At 44.7% G+C, this 15,133-nt stretch overlaps 2 protein-coding genes across 2 annotated transcripts in view; one reads left to right on the forward strand and one right to left on the reverse strand.

Annotated features, from left to right (window-relative positions):
* The window catches only part of LOC116061640 (kinesin-like protein KIF26A), a 51,332-nt gene that overhangs the window by 33,023 nt on the left and 3,176 nt on the right, over nucleotides 1-15,133 (forward strand). The window contains exons 11-14 of the mRNA XM_031315956.2: nucleotides 884-4,358; nucleotides 12,223-12,389; nucleotides 13,431-13,451; nucleotides 14,445-14,595. Of these exons, the coding sequence (XP_031171816.2) occupies nucleotides 884-4,358; nucleotides 12,223-12,389; nucleotides 13,431-13,451; nucleotides 14,445-14,595 (3,814 nt within the window). The remainder of the gene's footprint in view (nucleotides 1-883; nucleotides 4,359-12,222; nucleotides 12,390-13,430; nucleotides 13,452-14,444; nucleotides 14,596-15,133) is intronic.
* Nucleotides 9,497-11,871, reverse strand: LOC118493882 (zinc finger BED domain-containing protein 4-like). Its single transcript, XM_035995604.1, has 2 exons — nucleotides 10,159-11,871; nucleotides 9,497-9,623 (listed from the first exon to the last, which is right to left on the reverse strand). Exon 1 carries the CDS (start codon nucleotides 11,544-11,546, stop codon nucleotides 10,524-10,526), a length of 1,023 nt encoding a protein of 340 aa, XP_035851497.1. The 5' UTR covers nucleotides 11,547-11,871; the 3' UTR covers nucleotides 9,497-9,623; nucleotides 10,159-10,523.

Here is a 15,133-nt window from a genome sequence, read left to right on the forward strand (position 1 = left end):
TGTGTGTGTGTGTGTGTGTGTGTGTGTGTGTGTGTGTGTGTGTGTGTGTGTGTGTGTGTGTGTGTGTGTAAAGGTTTTGTGATGATTTATTTGGCAGTTACTTCCATAATGAGCTCAGTGAATCGAGACACCTTTAGGTGAGGCAGCTTTATTGCTATCATTCATTTCAGCAACAAGGCGATTCAACGTGTCTTCCTGAAGCTGCTGACATTAAAAACATTTTAATCGTTAATGTACCTCAGTACGGTCAGGTCAGAGAGTCACAGAGTCTGAACTCAGTGTGACAGATAATCAATATCCCTGCTCCTACGGGGCCGGTAGACTGTGGCGAGATGAAATCGGCTTTCACTCACATTAGAGGCTGTGTTTGTGTTTTATAGACTGAAAAAGCAATACGGTTGCAAGCATATGGGAGAGGAGCTAGAAAATATAACAGCCTGAACCATTCGTTCAAAAAGCTACGAAAAGTTAACCTAACACACCCACACACACACACACACACACACACACACACACACACACACAAACCCAGAAACACACACACACACACACACACACACACACACACACACAGACAGACAGACACACACGCATACACACACACATATACACACATACACACAGACACATTTTCCTCATTTTTTAATTAAGGCATTAAGATCAATTTCCAAAAGATGATTTTTTTAATCCTCTTTTTAGTCAACTTTAGCATGGGTTCATAAACTTATGAGCAGCACTGTATATAACAAAGTAAAACATGTATAATATCTTGGGAAATTGGGTGGGAATTGTTGTGTTGTGTAAATTATAAAGTGGGGTCTAGACCTTGTAAAGCATGTTATGATTTGACCTTAAATTGAATTAATTATTTTTTTATCTGCAGAATGCCTCCAGTTCATCCGGAGGGGATAGTTCCTGCGAGGAAGGCCCACCCCATCGACCTCCTCATCTCCGACCCTTCCACCCTCGCACTGTTGCCCTCGACCCGGACACGCCCCTTCTGCTGTCCAGCGATCCCGAGTACTCCTCCAGCAGTGAACACTCCTGCGACACGGTCATCTACATCGGGCCAGGAGGGATGGCCATCTCAGACCGAGAGCTAAGCGACAACGAGGGACCACCATCCTCCGTTCCCATCATCCCCTCCCTGAACAAAAAGCAAGTCAAAGATGCACCCAGGTCTGATAGAGATCGCTTAAAGTGTAACACGTTTGCAGAGCTGCAGGAGAGACTCGACTGCATTGATGGCAGCGAGGGTCCGGCTACGTTTAGCACAGAAGCCAAAGCAGCACAAGCTACAGCGCTCAGGACTCAGACTGGAGTTGTTAAACCCACAGAGGAAACGTCTCCACCCAAATCTGTTGAGATTTACCTTCACGGTTTCGTAGAAAGAACATCAACCACATGCACCAATAAACCCGATCAGGATCGGAAATTCCCTTCAGCCGGCAGCCTCGTGGACACTTCCAAACGGACAAGTGCAGATGGGGAGAAACTTTTAGCCACCCACTTTCAGCCTTGTGTGGTAAAGCAAGGTGGGACTTCTTCTGAGGACTCAGAGCCTGTGGTGCGAGAGAAAGTCTACTTCAGAGGGGGTGTACCCAAGCCGTCAGCCTCACCGTCCATACCAAGGACATCCAGGGCAGCACCTCAGCCCGGGGACATTGTAGGTAGGACTCCCCCAGTGGGTATGAGCCAACCACTGGGGTCTCCTAACATGGAAAGGGCTTACAATCTTCGGGCTGCCCTGTTAGGAAGCTGCCTAGACAGGGATTTTTTGAGGACTACCGTTACGCTGCAGCAGCCTGTGGAGCTGAATGGCGAGGATGAGCTTGTGTTTACAGTCGTAGAGGAGCTTCCTCATGGTCTTGTCCCAGACAATGGCCGCCCCTCCAACTCCAACTCCAACCTCCTCAGCTTCAACCGTGAGGCGTTACCCTCTGGATCTCGGCCTGTAAGCATCATCAGCAGTATAAACGATGAGTATGATGCTTACACATGTCGACAAGGAGCTGTGGGACCTGAAGTTGGCACTGACTCCCAGGAAGGCTTGTTTTCCCATCACGGCGACAAACAGTCGACTGTCGGCTCGCGGCCGAGTGAAGTGAGTGCTGATTTGGCTGAAAGGGACGGCACTCATTCAAGAAGGAGGCTTTACTTACAGGACAAAATAAAGGCATCAGAGGACGCATCCGTGCCAAGCTTATTTCATAAACAGCCGTTGTACGACATCAAGAGCTCCCTTAATGACAGTCCCGTCTGTTTCTCAGAGCTGGGCAGTGACCCTGCTCTTCCTAACAAACCTTCTTTTACCTTATCAGGAACAGAAACTCCAAGGATGTCAACATGTCGACCAGGAGCTGTGGGACCTTTGGGGAGAGTTGGAACAGACTCCCAGGAAGTCTTGTTTTCGCAACATGGCGACAAACAGCCGACTATTGGCTCGCTGCCAAGTAAAGTGAGTGCCGATTTGTACGAAAGAGAAGGCACTCGTTCAAAAAACAAGCTTTACTTACGGGACAAAATCCTAGACACATCCATGCTAAGCTCGCCAAGTTTGTTTCATAAACAGCCATTTTTGCAGCACAGCATCAAGAGCTCCCTGAATGACAGCGGTGTCTGTTTCTCAGAGCTGGAAAGTGACCCTGCTACTCCAAACAAAACTTATTTTAAGTGCCCTCCATCTCCATCTCCATCCCCATCCCCCGACTCAACCAAAGCCTTTCTCAAAGGCTCTCCCAAAGTGAGAGCGAGTACTCTGAACATTTCGGTGTCAGCCCAGATTCCTCATCATGCTGCCCATTCCAGTCTTCCCAGGAAAAACAAGCCTACCTCATGTGCACCTGTGGGCTGCAGGAGACAGGAAGGCAGACATGATGGCTTTTTGCTTCAGGGAAGCAGTGAGTTTGATCCCAGAGAGGTTGAGTTTCTCTCTGCAGGTAAGCCACCGAGAAGTGGCATGAGTAGTGTTTCCTCTAAGAGGCCCGGAGGGAACAGTAATAGTGTACCCCGCCCACCAAAGGCACAAATGTCATCTTCAGCTCAGAGGGTTGTGGATGGTTGTGAGAAGTCCAACAGCAGGAGAGGAGATACTCTCATCAAGCTGCCACGACTCACCCGAGGGGCAACGACTTTAGGAACTGTTTCTGCTCCCCAGAGTTTTGAATCAAAATGGTTTCATGATGGCACTTCAGTCACAGGAACCCTGAGGTTTTCATCCTTGGGAAAGAAGTCAAATGGGCAGAAAAGCAGCAGTGTGATCTCCAAGTCTGGATCTGGAAACATCTCCCCTCCCACACCAGCTGTCAGACAGTCAAGCCAAGAACAAAAGACAAGGACTACGCTATCTCCAAGTGCCTTTAAAATTAGTAGCGACACCGGAAAGTTTTCATTCCCTAGAACATCGACCTCAGAGGAAGAATTCAACAACAGGCTTCAGGCAGATTCATTTAGCCACAGGACAGCTAGTTTAAAAACTGACCCTGCCAGGACATCTTCAAGCCTGAAGACACGAGGGGCTAAAGCAGAATCTTCCAGGTACTATGGGAGTCTGATGTCTCTGGAGAGATATGACGGTCAAACTTTAGCTGGCTCCAAGCCCGAACTGTCCAGTAGATCCAACAGATCAGTGCCAAGACTCGGGAGTCCAGCCTACACCTCCACATCTGCATCTTCCTCCGAAGTTTCTCTCGGTGTCTTTGCAACTACAAGCAAACTGGGGCCGGTCAAAGGCAACAACAGCAGCTCGCGAGCAGCACTTTCTGCTGGCTCAAAGGTTCGAACTCTGTCTACTAGCGGTTCAAAGAGCCTGATCTCCCCGAAACCTCTCGATAATACCACTGGACGAAACACCAGCCTACCGCCGACTTTTAAGTCCACAGCTCGGTCGGGGACGGGAGCCAAGACAGGAAGAGGAACCGTCATGGGCACAAAGCAGGCAATCAGCAGGGCGGCCAACAGCCGTGTTACTGAGCTAGCCACTAGCCAAAAACTCAACAGGGGGGCAGGAGTAACAATGAGCGATGGCACTGACAGCGGGACAAGTAGTGTCAGTGGGTCGCCAATCAACACACAGCTTCCTTCCCCTTACAGCAAGATCACAGCGCCCCGAAGGCCGCAACGCTACAGCAGCGGGCACGGCAGCGACAACAGCAGCATCCTCAGCGGCGAGCTGCCCCCCGCCATGGGCCGCACCGCCCTGTTTTACCACAGCGGGGGGAGCAGCGGCTATGAGAGTATGATCCGCGACAGCGAGACAACCGGAAGCACGTCTTCAGCGCACGACTCGATGAGCGAGAGCCGAGCGTCCTCATCTAACAGAAGCAGGGTTTCTAAATCGCCCAAGAAGAGAGGAAATGGTGAGAGAGAAAAAGCTCAATTATTTGCATTTCCCACGCACGCACTCATACACACTCACACACACTCTCACACACACACACACACACACACATGCACACACACACACACACACACACACCCACACACACACACATGCACACACACTCACACACGCACACACACACACACACACACACACACACACACACACACTCAATTATTTGGTTCAGAATTAGAATCGAAATAAGCGACAACGAAGTCAAAAACATTTTCAGAAAAAGCAGTAAAAACGGAAAGAACACCAGAAAAAATGTCAAACAAGGCAACAATGTCGAAAAAAAACTGCAAAATGCCACAAAAATAATGACAAACTGTCGAATAAAGCAAAGGAAAAGTTAAAGCGTAACTCTCACCAAAATGCAACCTAGGGTCTTTTTGTGGATGTACCCGAGTCAAACTTTCATTTAAAAGCATATTTAGGACGGAAGCGCCACTTTTAAGATTCACCGTATTCTCGTTTTTCGATCAAATGGCCTTTTGAATGGGAGTGCTAGGGGCACTTTGATGCTAGCCTCAAAATAGTTATTTTTAAAACACGAAAGCATTGACAACATTGTTTGTGTTCACAGAGTTTACTAAAAAGAAAGGTTTTGAACAACTCACGTTAGCAGTAAAGATGGAGAGCTCCTAAAGCTTAGTTCCATATAAATGCACGGATAATTTGTTGTTTTGTCGTTAGTGAAACACAATATTGACCTCGTAGTTGAAAAAGGAGCCTCATATAAGAATGACATTTCCTCCTATGGAGTCCATTCATTCACACAAACAAATGTTCTCAGTGCTGAAGTTCATGTGTAGACCCTAGGTTGCATTTTGGCGAGAGTTATGCTTTGAATAAAGCGAAAAAAAGTGTTGAAAAAGTGACAAGACATCAGAAAAAGCAACAAAAAGGAGACAAAAATGTCACAAAAAAAAGCAACGAAAACTAAAAAGATGAATAAACAGCTTACAAGGTAAAACAGCAGAGCATAGAATACAAAGGTTAGAAAAGAGACAGCTTCAAAATGTATCCGATGCAGGTGATGTTGACAGCAGCTGTTTAATATAATCATTGATGGATGCTGAGCACATTGAAGAGTACAGGTATTACTGCAGAGGGAACATCTATCAAAGGCTCATAGGCAGTATGCATTATTTATATGTATGAACAACAGGTTCTCACACTCATCTCGTAAAATACGGACGCTTGGTCAGGTGCTGTGGTGTCTTAAATAGTAATGCTGTGATGCTGTATGAAGAGGAATCCGCCGACACTGTTCTTGATTATAAAAAGGTTTATTACAAGCAAAGATTCAGCATCAATTTTACAAACTCCTGCAGAGAGCTTGGAGAACGACCAACCCAAACCTCAAAATTTGCCGCTCTGCCTTTTCTTTGTGTGGACAAAACTTATATCTCAAGGCATTGAATTAGCATAGGACGTGATTTGTAAGTATATGATTGGATCAGATAACTAGCCAATCAATGCCTGTTATCTGGCACAACTCCAAAAAAGGTCTCTTCTGTCTTGGGGGGACCTCTACTCATGTTAACAATTTCCAGATGTTCTCAGTGAATGTAGAGTAAAGTTCATGCATCTCCTTATACCAACTCTTAAGTCAAAGTGTATAGAATGTTATAAGTTGTCAATATACCACAGTGCCTTTGTCGTTCTTATTGACGCTAAAAGTCTCCTTTAGCGCTATAAGTAAACGTACTTGGTCGGGACTATTGCCGTCCCTTTTGACGCAGTTATGTTAAGGAAAAGGTCGTGGGTGGGCGTACGGTTCTGTGACACGCGGGAGGAAAATAAAAAGCGACTATAGCCAGCGTGACAACCGGGATGCGAACCCCGCTCTCCTGTGTTTGTTTGACCCAACCACCACCCCAACCAACCTCCATACGCGGAAATTCGCCCTTACATACTACTCTCTAAATCCTCTCTAACTGCTGCTCTCCCCAGTGCGTTACACAAAAACGCTGAAAGACGCCTTTTTCGTCACATCAGACGCTGACAGCCACTGTCCAAACGTCCTTATTTTACGAGTTCGGGAATGAGAACGGGTTAGTATGAATATACAACACGGTCTCACAGCAGTTTGTGTAATTGTCACGTTATTTTTAATCTATTGATACGTGTACAACAACACGTTTATCTCTTTTTTTCCGTGGTGGCCAGCGCGAAATGGGAATCATCTATTCAGAGGTTAGGTTTCGGAAAAACACAACGGGGAAAGGACACCTCACACGGCGGGAGACGGCCGCTGGGGACGCCCGACAATAACGGGTCGTTGTGATTAGGAAGACTACGGGAAACTAAACGCCACATGTGGGACGCGATGCCGGTCTCCTGGGTAAAAGTCCTGTCTTGTTTGACCCATCCACCACCCCGACCAGCCTCCCTACGCAGATTTTCAGCTTTTCATACTACTCCCTACCGTATTCGTGCTGTGACCACGAAATATGCTTCCCGTTGAAATACATTACTTCACATTTTCGTGCTAGCCACCACGAAATAAAAAAGAAAAACGTCCCCGTGAACACGAATCAATACATTAAATAACGTGACATTTACACAAACTGCCGTGAGACTGGGCTGGAATATACACAAACGCTAGTCACTTCTTTGAAGATTTTTATGTTTTTTTGATGTGCTTTTCGAACTTTTTGTCATTTTTCTGACATTTTGGTACTTTGTTGGCATTTTTTTTCTTCTGATCTTTATCTTTTCTTTACTCATTTAGACTGCCGACGCGTCTAGCATTTCATTGTGTATATATATATATATATATTTATGAATAATTGTCACTTTTTTCAACATTTTTGGCTTTTTTCTTCTTCTTATCTTTATCTTTTCTTTACTCATTTGGACTGAGGCGCCCCTAGTATTTATATATATATATGTATTTATGACAGTGTCTGTTTAATAATGAGTATGATGATGATGAATGCTGAGCACATTGAAGAGTACAGGTATTACTGCAGAGGGAACATCTATCAAAGGCTCCTCTCTGATATTTCGCTGCATGAATTTATCTCTTTCCGCGGCTTTATCTTAGTATCTACGGCCGTGCACATTATCTGAGACGGCGTGGTGTTTTCTGCCTCTGTTACCGTTCAGCAGCTGCTTGTGATTCAGCCTGACGCATCGCAGCGCTCTAGGATCTGCACGCCATCAGTCCGAAGATCTCATGAATATTTCATAAAGCCGCTGCGATTCCCGGTGTACATATCCAACTCCAATTATCACCCACCCACGCACCCTCCCTCCTCATCCACACACACACTCAACAGCACACACACACACACACACACACACACACACACACACACGCACGCACATACACACACACATAAACACAGACACACACACGCACATATACATGCACACACTCAACAGCACACACACACACACACACACACACACACACACACACACGCACGCACATACACACACACATAAACACAGACACACACACGCACATATACATGCACACACTCAACAGCACACACACACACACACACACACACACACACACACGCACGCACATACACACACACATAAACACAGACACACACACGCACGCACACACACACACCAATGCAAGCACACACGCACGCACATACACACACACACACACACACACACATAAACACACACACACACACACACACACGCACGAACACACACATATGCACATATACATGCACACACTCAACAGCACACACACACACACACACACACACGCACGCACGCACACACACACACACACACCAATGCAAGCACACACGCACACACTCAGGCATGCACACACACACAGACACACATACCCACGCACACACACACTCACAAAGGGGAAACACCCACGTACACACACACACACACACACACACACACATACACACACACATAGACACACACACACACGCACGCACATACACACACACACACATAAGCACACACACACACACACGCACATATACATGCACACACTCGACAGCACAAACACACACACGCACGCACACACACACACCAATTCAAGCACACACGCACGCACACATAAACACGCACGCACACACACACACACACACACACACACACACACACAGACACATAAACACGCACACACACGCATGCACACACACAGAACCAATGCAAGCACACACGCACACACTCAGGCATGCACACACACACACACACACACACAGACATACATACCCACGCACACACTCACAAAGGGGAAACACCCACGTACACACACACACACACACACACACACACATAGACACACCCTCCCCCCTGGATCTGTCACTGCTCTTGAGTCCTCACTTACAGATGCTGCATGTTTATAATAATCAGTAATGGCTTTCTGTTTGCGGTGCACGCTGTTGCTTTTGATTTTTCTTCTCAGTTGTGATCCTAAAATATAATGATTGATTATACGTTTTAGTCTGCTTATAATGAAAGGGAAAACCCTGGAAGCTAAAAATAACACACAGTGTTCCCGCCTGTCATCACGATATAAAGATATAAATATGATGTTGTTTCAGAGATCTGTGTACATCTGTCTCGGGTCTTTACATTTGTATTAGGGATGCACCGAAATGAAATTCTTGGCCGAAGCCGAAGCCGAATAATAATGAAATGCTTGGCCGAAGGCCGAAGGCCGAATACCGAACGCGGTGTTTCGCATTTTTTCCATTAATTTTGCCAATTTTTTCACCATTACAATAATTAAATAGTAAAAATGTGCTTGTTACTATTTTGTGTTGCTTTCAGATAAATAAATCAAATAACAAAAATACAATTTCAAAATATTTATTTAACACTGAACATTTTTTGAACATTCCAGCAGATATTATACAAACAAAGCACAATATAACTTAAAATAAATAAATTAGTAAAATAAAATAAAAATTTCGGCCATCTTTGAAACCCCCCTTCTTGAATAGCCTATGTTAGGCCTATAACTGACTGCTGAAAGAATGTAACTCTGTATGTCTACAACAACAAATGTGCATTGAATAGTGCAAAAAATGTGGATGAACCCACAACAAATGAATAACTGTCCTAGACATAAGCCTACTTAGCCTACTTCTTCAGGAAAAGTGACAGGTTCTTCTTTATGAAAAGTAGCTTCTCTGCTTTGTCACATGAAAGTCGGTTCCTCTTCTCATCGATGACATGAGATGCAGCACTAAACAGTCTCTCACTGTCGGTGCTTGTGCATGGAGCAGACAAGTACCTGCAGAATAGTTGAAAAATTTATTGCAGTTTTCTGACAGTTGCTCATTTCAAAACGAACAATGTCTTCAAGATAATGAAATGGTTGAAACCCAGTGTAGGCCTACTATTTTACTACACTGAAAATAGTTAAATTTTCACAAAATACATAATATAAAATATAGGTAACACTTTATAATGTTTCCTTTTGTTAACATTATTGCATTAGCTAACAATGAGCAATACATTTGTTATGGTATTTATTAATCTTCGTTAATGTAAGATAATAAAAAATATTTCGTTCATGTTAGTATAAGTGCATTAACAATTTTAACAAATAGGCCTACCACTTTTGATACTTTTTAATTCAAAAATTACAAATGTGATACTTAATTTTAATACTGTATTAGTAAATGTTAACATTAAGATTAATAAATGCTTTTAATAAGGGTTTTTCTTTGTTAGTTAATGTTAAAAATAGAAACTACTTATAAAGTGTTACCATAATCCAAAATATAAATAAAATCTTAAATTAATTTCCCATACAAGTAGCCTACCTGCGTGCCATCTGCGCCAGGTCGGGGAAGCGGCCTTGATTGGTCCTCCAAAATTCGAGAGGGTTATTGCTCCTGGGGATGGGGACTTCTGAGAGATACCCATCTAACTGTTGAGCGGTCGAGCTTGTCCTCTGTCTTGCAAATGGGTTATTCTCTTGGAGGATCTCATCGAACATGTCAGACAGCGAGACTGTGCGCGGCTCATCTGTAGTACGAGCCCGTTTACTCTCTGCGCTGTTTTCATCTCCTGCGCTGTGCATCACCTGACCGTCTCCATCACCTAGCGGCTTTCCCAAATCCAACTCGGCCTGGATCATTTCTCGTGTGCGCATCTTTTCCCCCACATCCAAGTAATGATCTTTATATCATGGATCAAGCACAGTCGCGATGCAGTACAGGGGTTCTGAGTCCGCCTGACTAAATCGTGTGCTGACAGCTTCTAAGAGCGCACTTTTAGTTGTTTTCACTCCGTGGTCTGTTTCAGCCTCTTTGTTTAAAAGACGCTTTAGTGCTGCAAGTAAGGGTATGACGTCTGCCACAGATGCATCAGATGAGCTTATCTCTTTTGTTATCTGCTCAAAGGGGGCGAGAAGAGAGAGAACGTTCTCTATTAACACCCACTGGTATGCGTTGAATGTTGCGGGCAGGTCATGATCTGCTATGTATGTGGCCAAGACTCGCTTTTGCGCAAAAAGGCTTTCCAGCATATAATATGTACTGTTCCACCTTGTGCTCACATCTTGTTGGAAACGTTTTTGTGGCATTCCGAACTGTTCTTGGATAGATTGCAGGCGCGCATAGGCAAGCGGTGAATGTTTGAAATGGCCAACAATTTTCCTGCCTATCGCTATCACATCTGCTATACTGCGCTGACTCAACAATCCCTCGTTGACCGCCAGTTGAATTGTGTGTGCCATACACCGTATGCCTTTCAGATTGCTATCTTCCATGGCTTTAGCCATATTTCTTGCGTTGTCACTGACTACCGCATGCACTTTAGATCGGTCGATACGCCAAGTGTCAAACATGTTGGCGAATGCCTCGGATATGGCTACAGCTGTATGGGACCCTCTAAACTCTTGTGAGTGAAGCACAATCTTTTGTAGCTTGAAATCTGTGTCGATCCACTGCGCAGTTAAACTCAGCATACTGGTGGGGCTCACATCCGAGCTCCAAATATCAGTCGTGAAGCTGAGGGCTGCAATATCTGTAGCCAAAAGCTCACGGACGTTAGTTGAAACTACGTTATACATCTCAGGTAAGCACACGTCTGAGAAATGCCGTCTACTAGGGATGGTGTAACGGGGCTCAATATGGTCTATAAGCCTGCGAAATCCAACATCCTCTACAACCGAGAATGGTTGATCATCCAATGCGATGAATTCCATTATCCTTTTAGTAATTCCTTTAGCTTTGGCACTGTCATTGGCAAACTTTTTTGCCTTTTCTAAGAAGTCAGCCACAGATGGAGTGGGTGTACTAGGACTGGGAGCTACTTTCCTTTTCGCTGCTGCTGTTGCCGTAGCCGCCGCCGTGTCTTTCTCGTACTCTGCATGATGTTCTGGGTGTCTTGATTTTAAGTGATAAATTAAACTTGAAGTGCTGTACGTTTTTGCAGATGCACCCCCTCTGGACAATTCAGCAGAACAATGTCTGCAAACTGCCGTTTTTGCCTCTTTCTCTGACACTTTAAAGTGCTTCCACACTGCTGACATGTTTGCTGCATAAAGCGCGCGCCTCTCACTCTACGCGGGTTACTATTTGATTGCGTCATTAAAAACGTCATTGTTCGGCAAAATTTATTCGGCCTTTTTACTTATTCGGCCGAACACCGAAAGTGCCTTTTTTGGCTATTTTCGGCCGAATAATTTCGGTTGCCGAACATTCGGTGCATCCCTAATTTGTATTCATGTGACTTTTATCAGACTTCCTGCGGCGGAGTGTGAACAAAAGCGTGAATATAATCGGCAAAAAGATCAGAGAAAATCATAAAGAAGTCTTGAGTCCGAGATCTGTGCAGATCTGTTTCTGTCGTTACATTTTCCTTCCTTTGACTTCCGTCAGGTGGTTTCCTGCGACGGCGTCTGATCCCCGCCCCCCTCCCAGACAGGAAGTGGGCGGAGCTTCCCTCGCTGGGCAGCGCCCTGAAGGAGCCCTTCGAGATCAAAGTGTACGAGATCGACGACGTGGAGCGTTTGCAGACGGGCTGGGAGGAGGCAGCGGGGTCAGAGGTCGGACTGCATCTGCTCACACATCTGTTACCAGATATATTTCTGTTCATACATGAAATCTGTTATGATATATTTCTGTTTATTTATAAGAAATCTGTCCAGAGAAAGCAGGGCTGGCCCATAGGCAGTATACATTATATATATGTATGAATATACACTAATGCTAGGGGCGTTTATTTAAAGTTTTTGGCATTTCTTTGAGGTTTTTTAGGGGTTTTTGTATGCGTTTTTGGAACTTTTTGGTCACTTTGTTGACATTTTTTTTTCTTCCTGTCTTTATCTTTTCTTTACTCATTTGGACTGACATCTAGCATTATTAAATGCTATATGTACTTATTTGACGTTTTTGTCACTTTTGTGTTTTTGTTGACGTGTTCCTTCGCCGATTGTTGTTTTATTCAACATTTTTGGCTTTATCTTTTCTTTACTCATTTGGACTGCCGGTGCCCCTAGCATTTCCATATAATTTATATATATATATACTGTAGACAGTGTACTATACCAGGGGTGTCAAACTAAGCGCCACTCTGGAAAATGAGAATCACATCAAGGGCCAGACATGTAGAGTTTATTGATTATTATATTTTTAAATATTAAATATTTTGACTGTATTATTGCATGTCTCATGTACTGTAGACTTCTCACTTACAGTTTGGGCCTCATAAAGCCCCAGCGACAAATACTTTGGAAAAAGAGCCAAAAAAGTTGGAAACAGGCCGAAAAAAATGCATCAAAATTGTCTGAAAAAGTGGCAAAACATTGAGTAAAGCGTCAAAAACGTTAAAACAAAGTGCCTAAAGCATTGATAAAATGCCCGACAAAAACTTTGGAGAAAGCAACAAAAACTAGGTGGGCCTAAATGTATTGTGAACCTAAATTGAAATGCGGGCCGGATCAAAATCTGCGAGGGGCCGGATTTGGCCCTCTGGCCTTGAGTTTGACCCGTGTGATATATACAGTACATACTGCCTGTCCTGCTGGCCCTGAACAGTTCCTCACTTTCTGTGATCTTGTCTTTGTGCTTCTGTCTTCTCTCTGCAGCCTTTCCAAGATGTCGAAAAAGTGAGTTCAACAATCATCAAACTAATGTTCATGTTCCCCGCGAGATCCTAAAGTCTCCAAAGTTTCTCTGCTCAGGAAGTTATCATCGGTTGATTTCTTTTTGATGTTTAGATTATTTTTTTGGGGGGCATTTTTAGGCCTTTATTTGACAGGACAGCTGAAGACATGAAAGGAGAGAGAGAGAGGGGGAATGACATGCAGCAAAGGGCCACAGTCGAGGAGTAAACCTCTATATATGTGCGCCTGCTCTACCAACTGAGCTAACCCGGCCACTAGGGTCGTGCAATTAATTGAATTTCAATTTCGATTTTGGCTCCCAGCGATCACCAAAATAGTACAATCGAGAAAAAAAGATTATTTTGCCATGTTCTGTTTTGCAAGAACACTCTTATTTTGTCTTGTGTTCTGAATGACACGCGCATGCGCACATCAGCACGCGCTCATCAGCACGTACGCATCAGCACGTACTCATCAGCACGTACTCATCAGCACGTACTCATCAGCACGTACTCATCAGCACGTACTCATCCGCCCCTCCCGAAGCCGTAAACTCTCTCAGCCTATACAGTCAGGGAGGCAAGTCGTGTGCATATCATCCGCTGCAATTTCAAAACTCAGCGCGAATAAAGATGGCAGAAGGAGGGCAGCCACAGCAGCGTTTGGTGAGCAAAAAAAACCAACTCCGTTGTCTGGGAATAGTTAACGGTAGCTAACCCCACTGTAGTAGACGCTGTATTCCCCCGACACTCTGTATTTACTTACTGTTTAAAACTTGTTTCAGCTTAGTGGGGGTGCACACCGCTCAACATACCAGTCTGTTTTGTTCAGGGTCTGTTGTGTTCAGGGTCTGTTGTGCTTGTGTTGTGTTGTGTTCAGGGTCTGTTGTGCTTGTGTTGTGTTGTGTTCAGGGTCTGTTGTGCTTGTGTTGTTTTGTGTTCAGGGTCTGTTGTGTTCAGGGTCTGTTGTGCTTGTGTTGTGTTGTGTTGTGTTCAGGGTCTGCAGTACTTTAACGTGCGTCTGAGGATGCTGGAGAAGCGGCAGCAGCAGATCAGAGAGCTGCAGAGGAAACACGATCAGCTGAAAGTGGAGCTGGACGAAGCCAAGAGTCGACTGATGCTGCACAGCGACAAGTGGAGCGGGGACTGTGAGTACTAGTCCGGGGCTTTTTTCTCCATATGTTCATTCATTGTGTTTAATTTAGTTAATTTACACATTACTAGCTTGATGCAAAGCAGAGATGGGGACTCGGACTTGAGTCATATTGTGACAAACTGCGTGGGAAGATTCACTCGAGACCCAACCAACACTAAAACCCAGATAACATAAATGCCAACCCAAAACACTAACAGAACATCATTAACACAGTTAAAGCTACAGGGCCCTATTTTAACCATCTAAGTGTACGGCGTGAAGCGCCTGGCGCAGGTGTGTTTAGGGCGTGTCCAAATCCACTTTTGCTAGTTTGACGGCTGATAAAAGGGTCCGTGTGCCGGGTGCATGGTTCTAAAGGGTTGTACTTAGTGTCTTCATTAATCAGAGGGGTGTTTTGGGCGTAACATGTAATCAACCAATCAGAGATCATCTCCCATTCCCTTTAAAAGCCAGGCGCGTTTGGACCTTGGAGCATTGCTGTTATGATGGAGGATTTACACCGTAATATTTTTATTTGTAATCTTCTGCAT

The sequence above is a fragment of the Sander lucioperca genome, chromosome 19 (genome assembly GCF_008315115.2).
Source record: "Sander lucioperca isolate FBNREF2018 chromosome 19, SLUC_FBN_1.2, whole genome shotgun sequence".
Taxonomy (NCBI): domain Eukaryota; kingdom Metazoa; phylum Chordata; class Actinopteri; order Perciformes; family Percidae; genus Sander; species Sander lucioperca.

Bases quoted from the DNA above. Each gene is read 5' to 3' on its own strand.
- LOC118493882 (XM_035995604.1), bottom strand. From the start codon at position 11,546: ATGGAATTCATCGCATTGGATGATCAACCATTCTCGGTTGTAGAGGAT.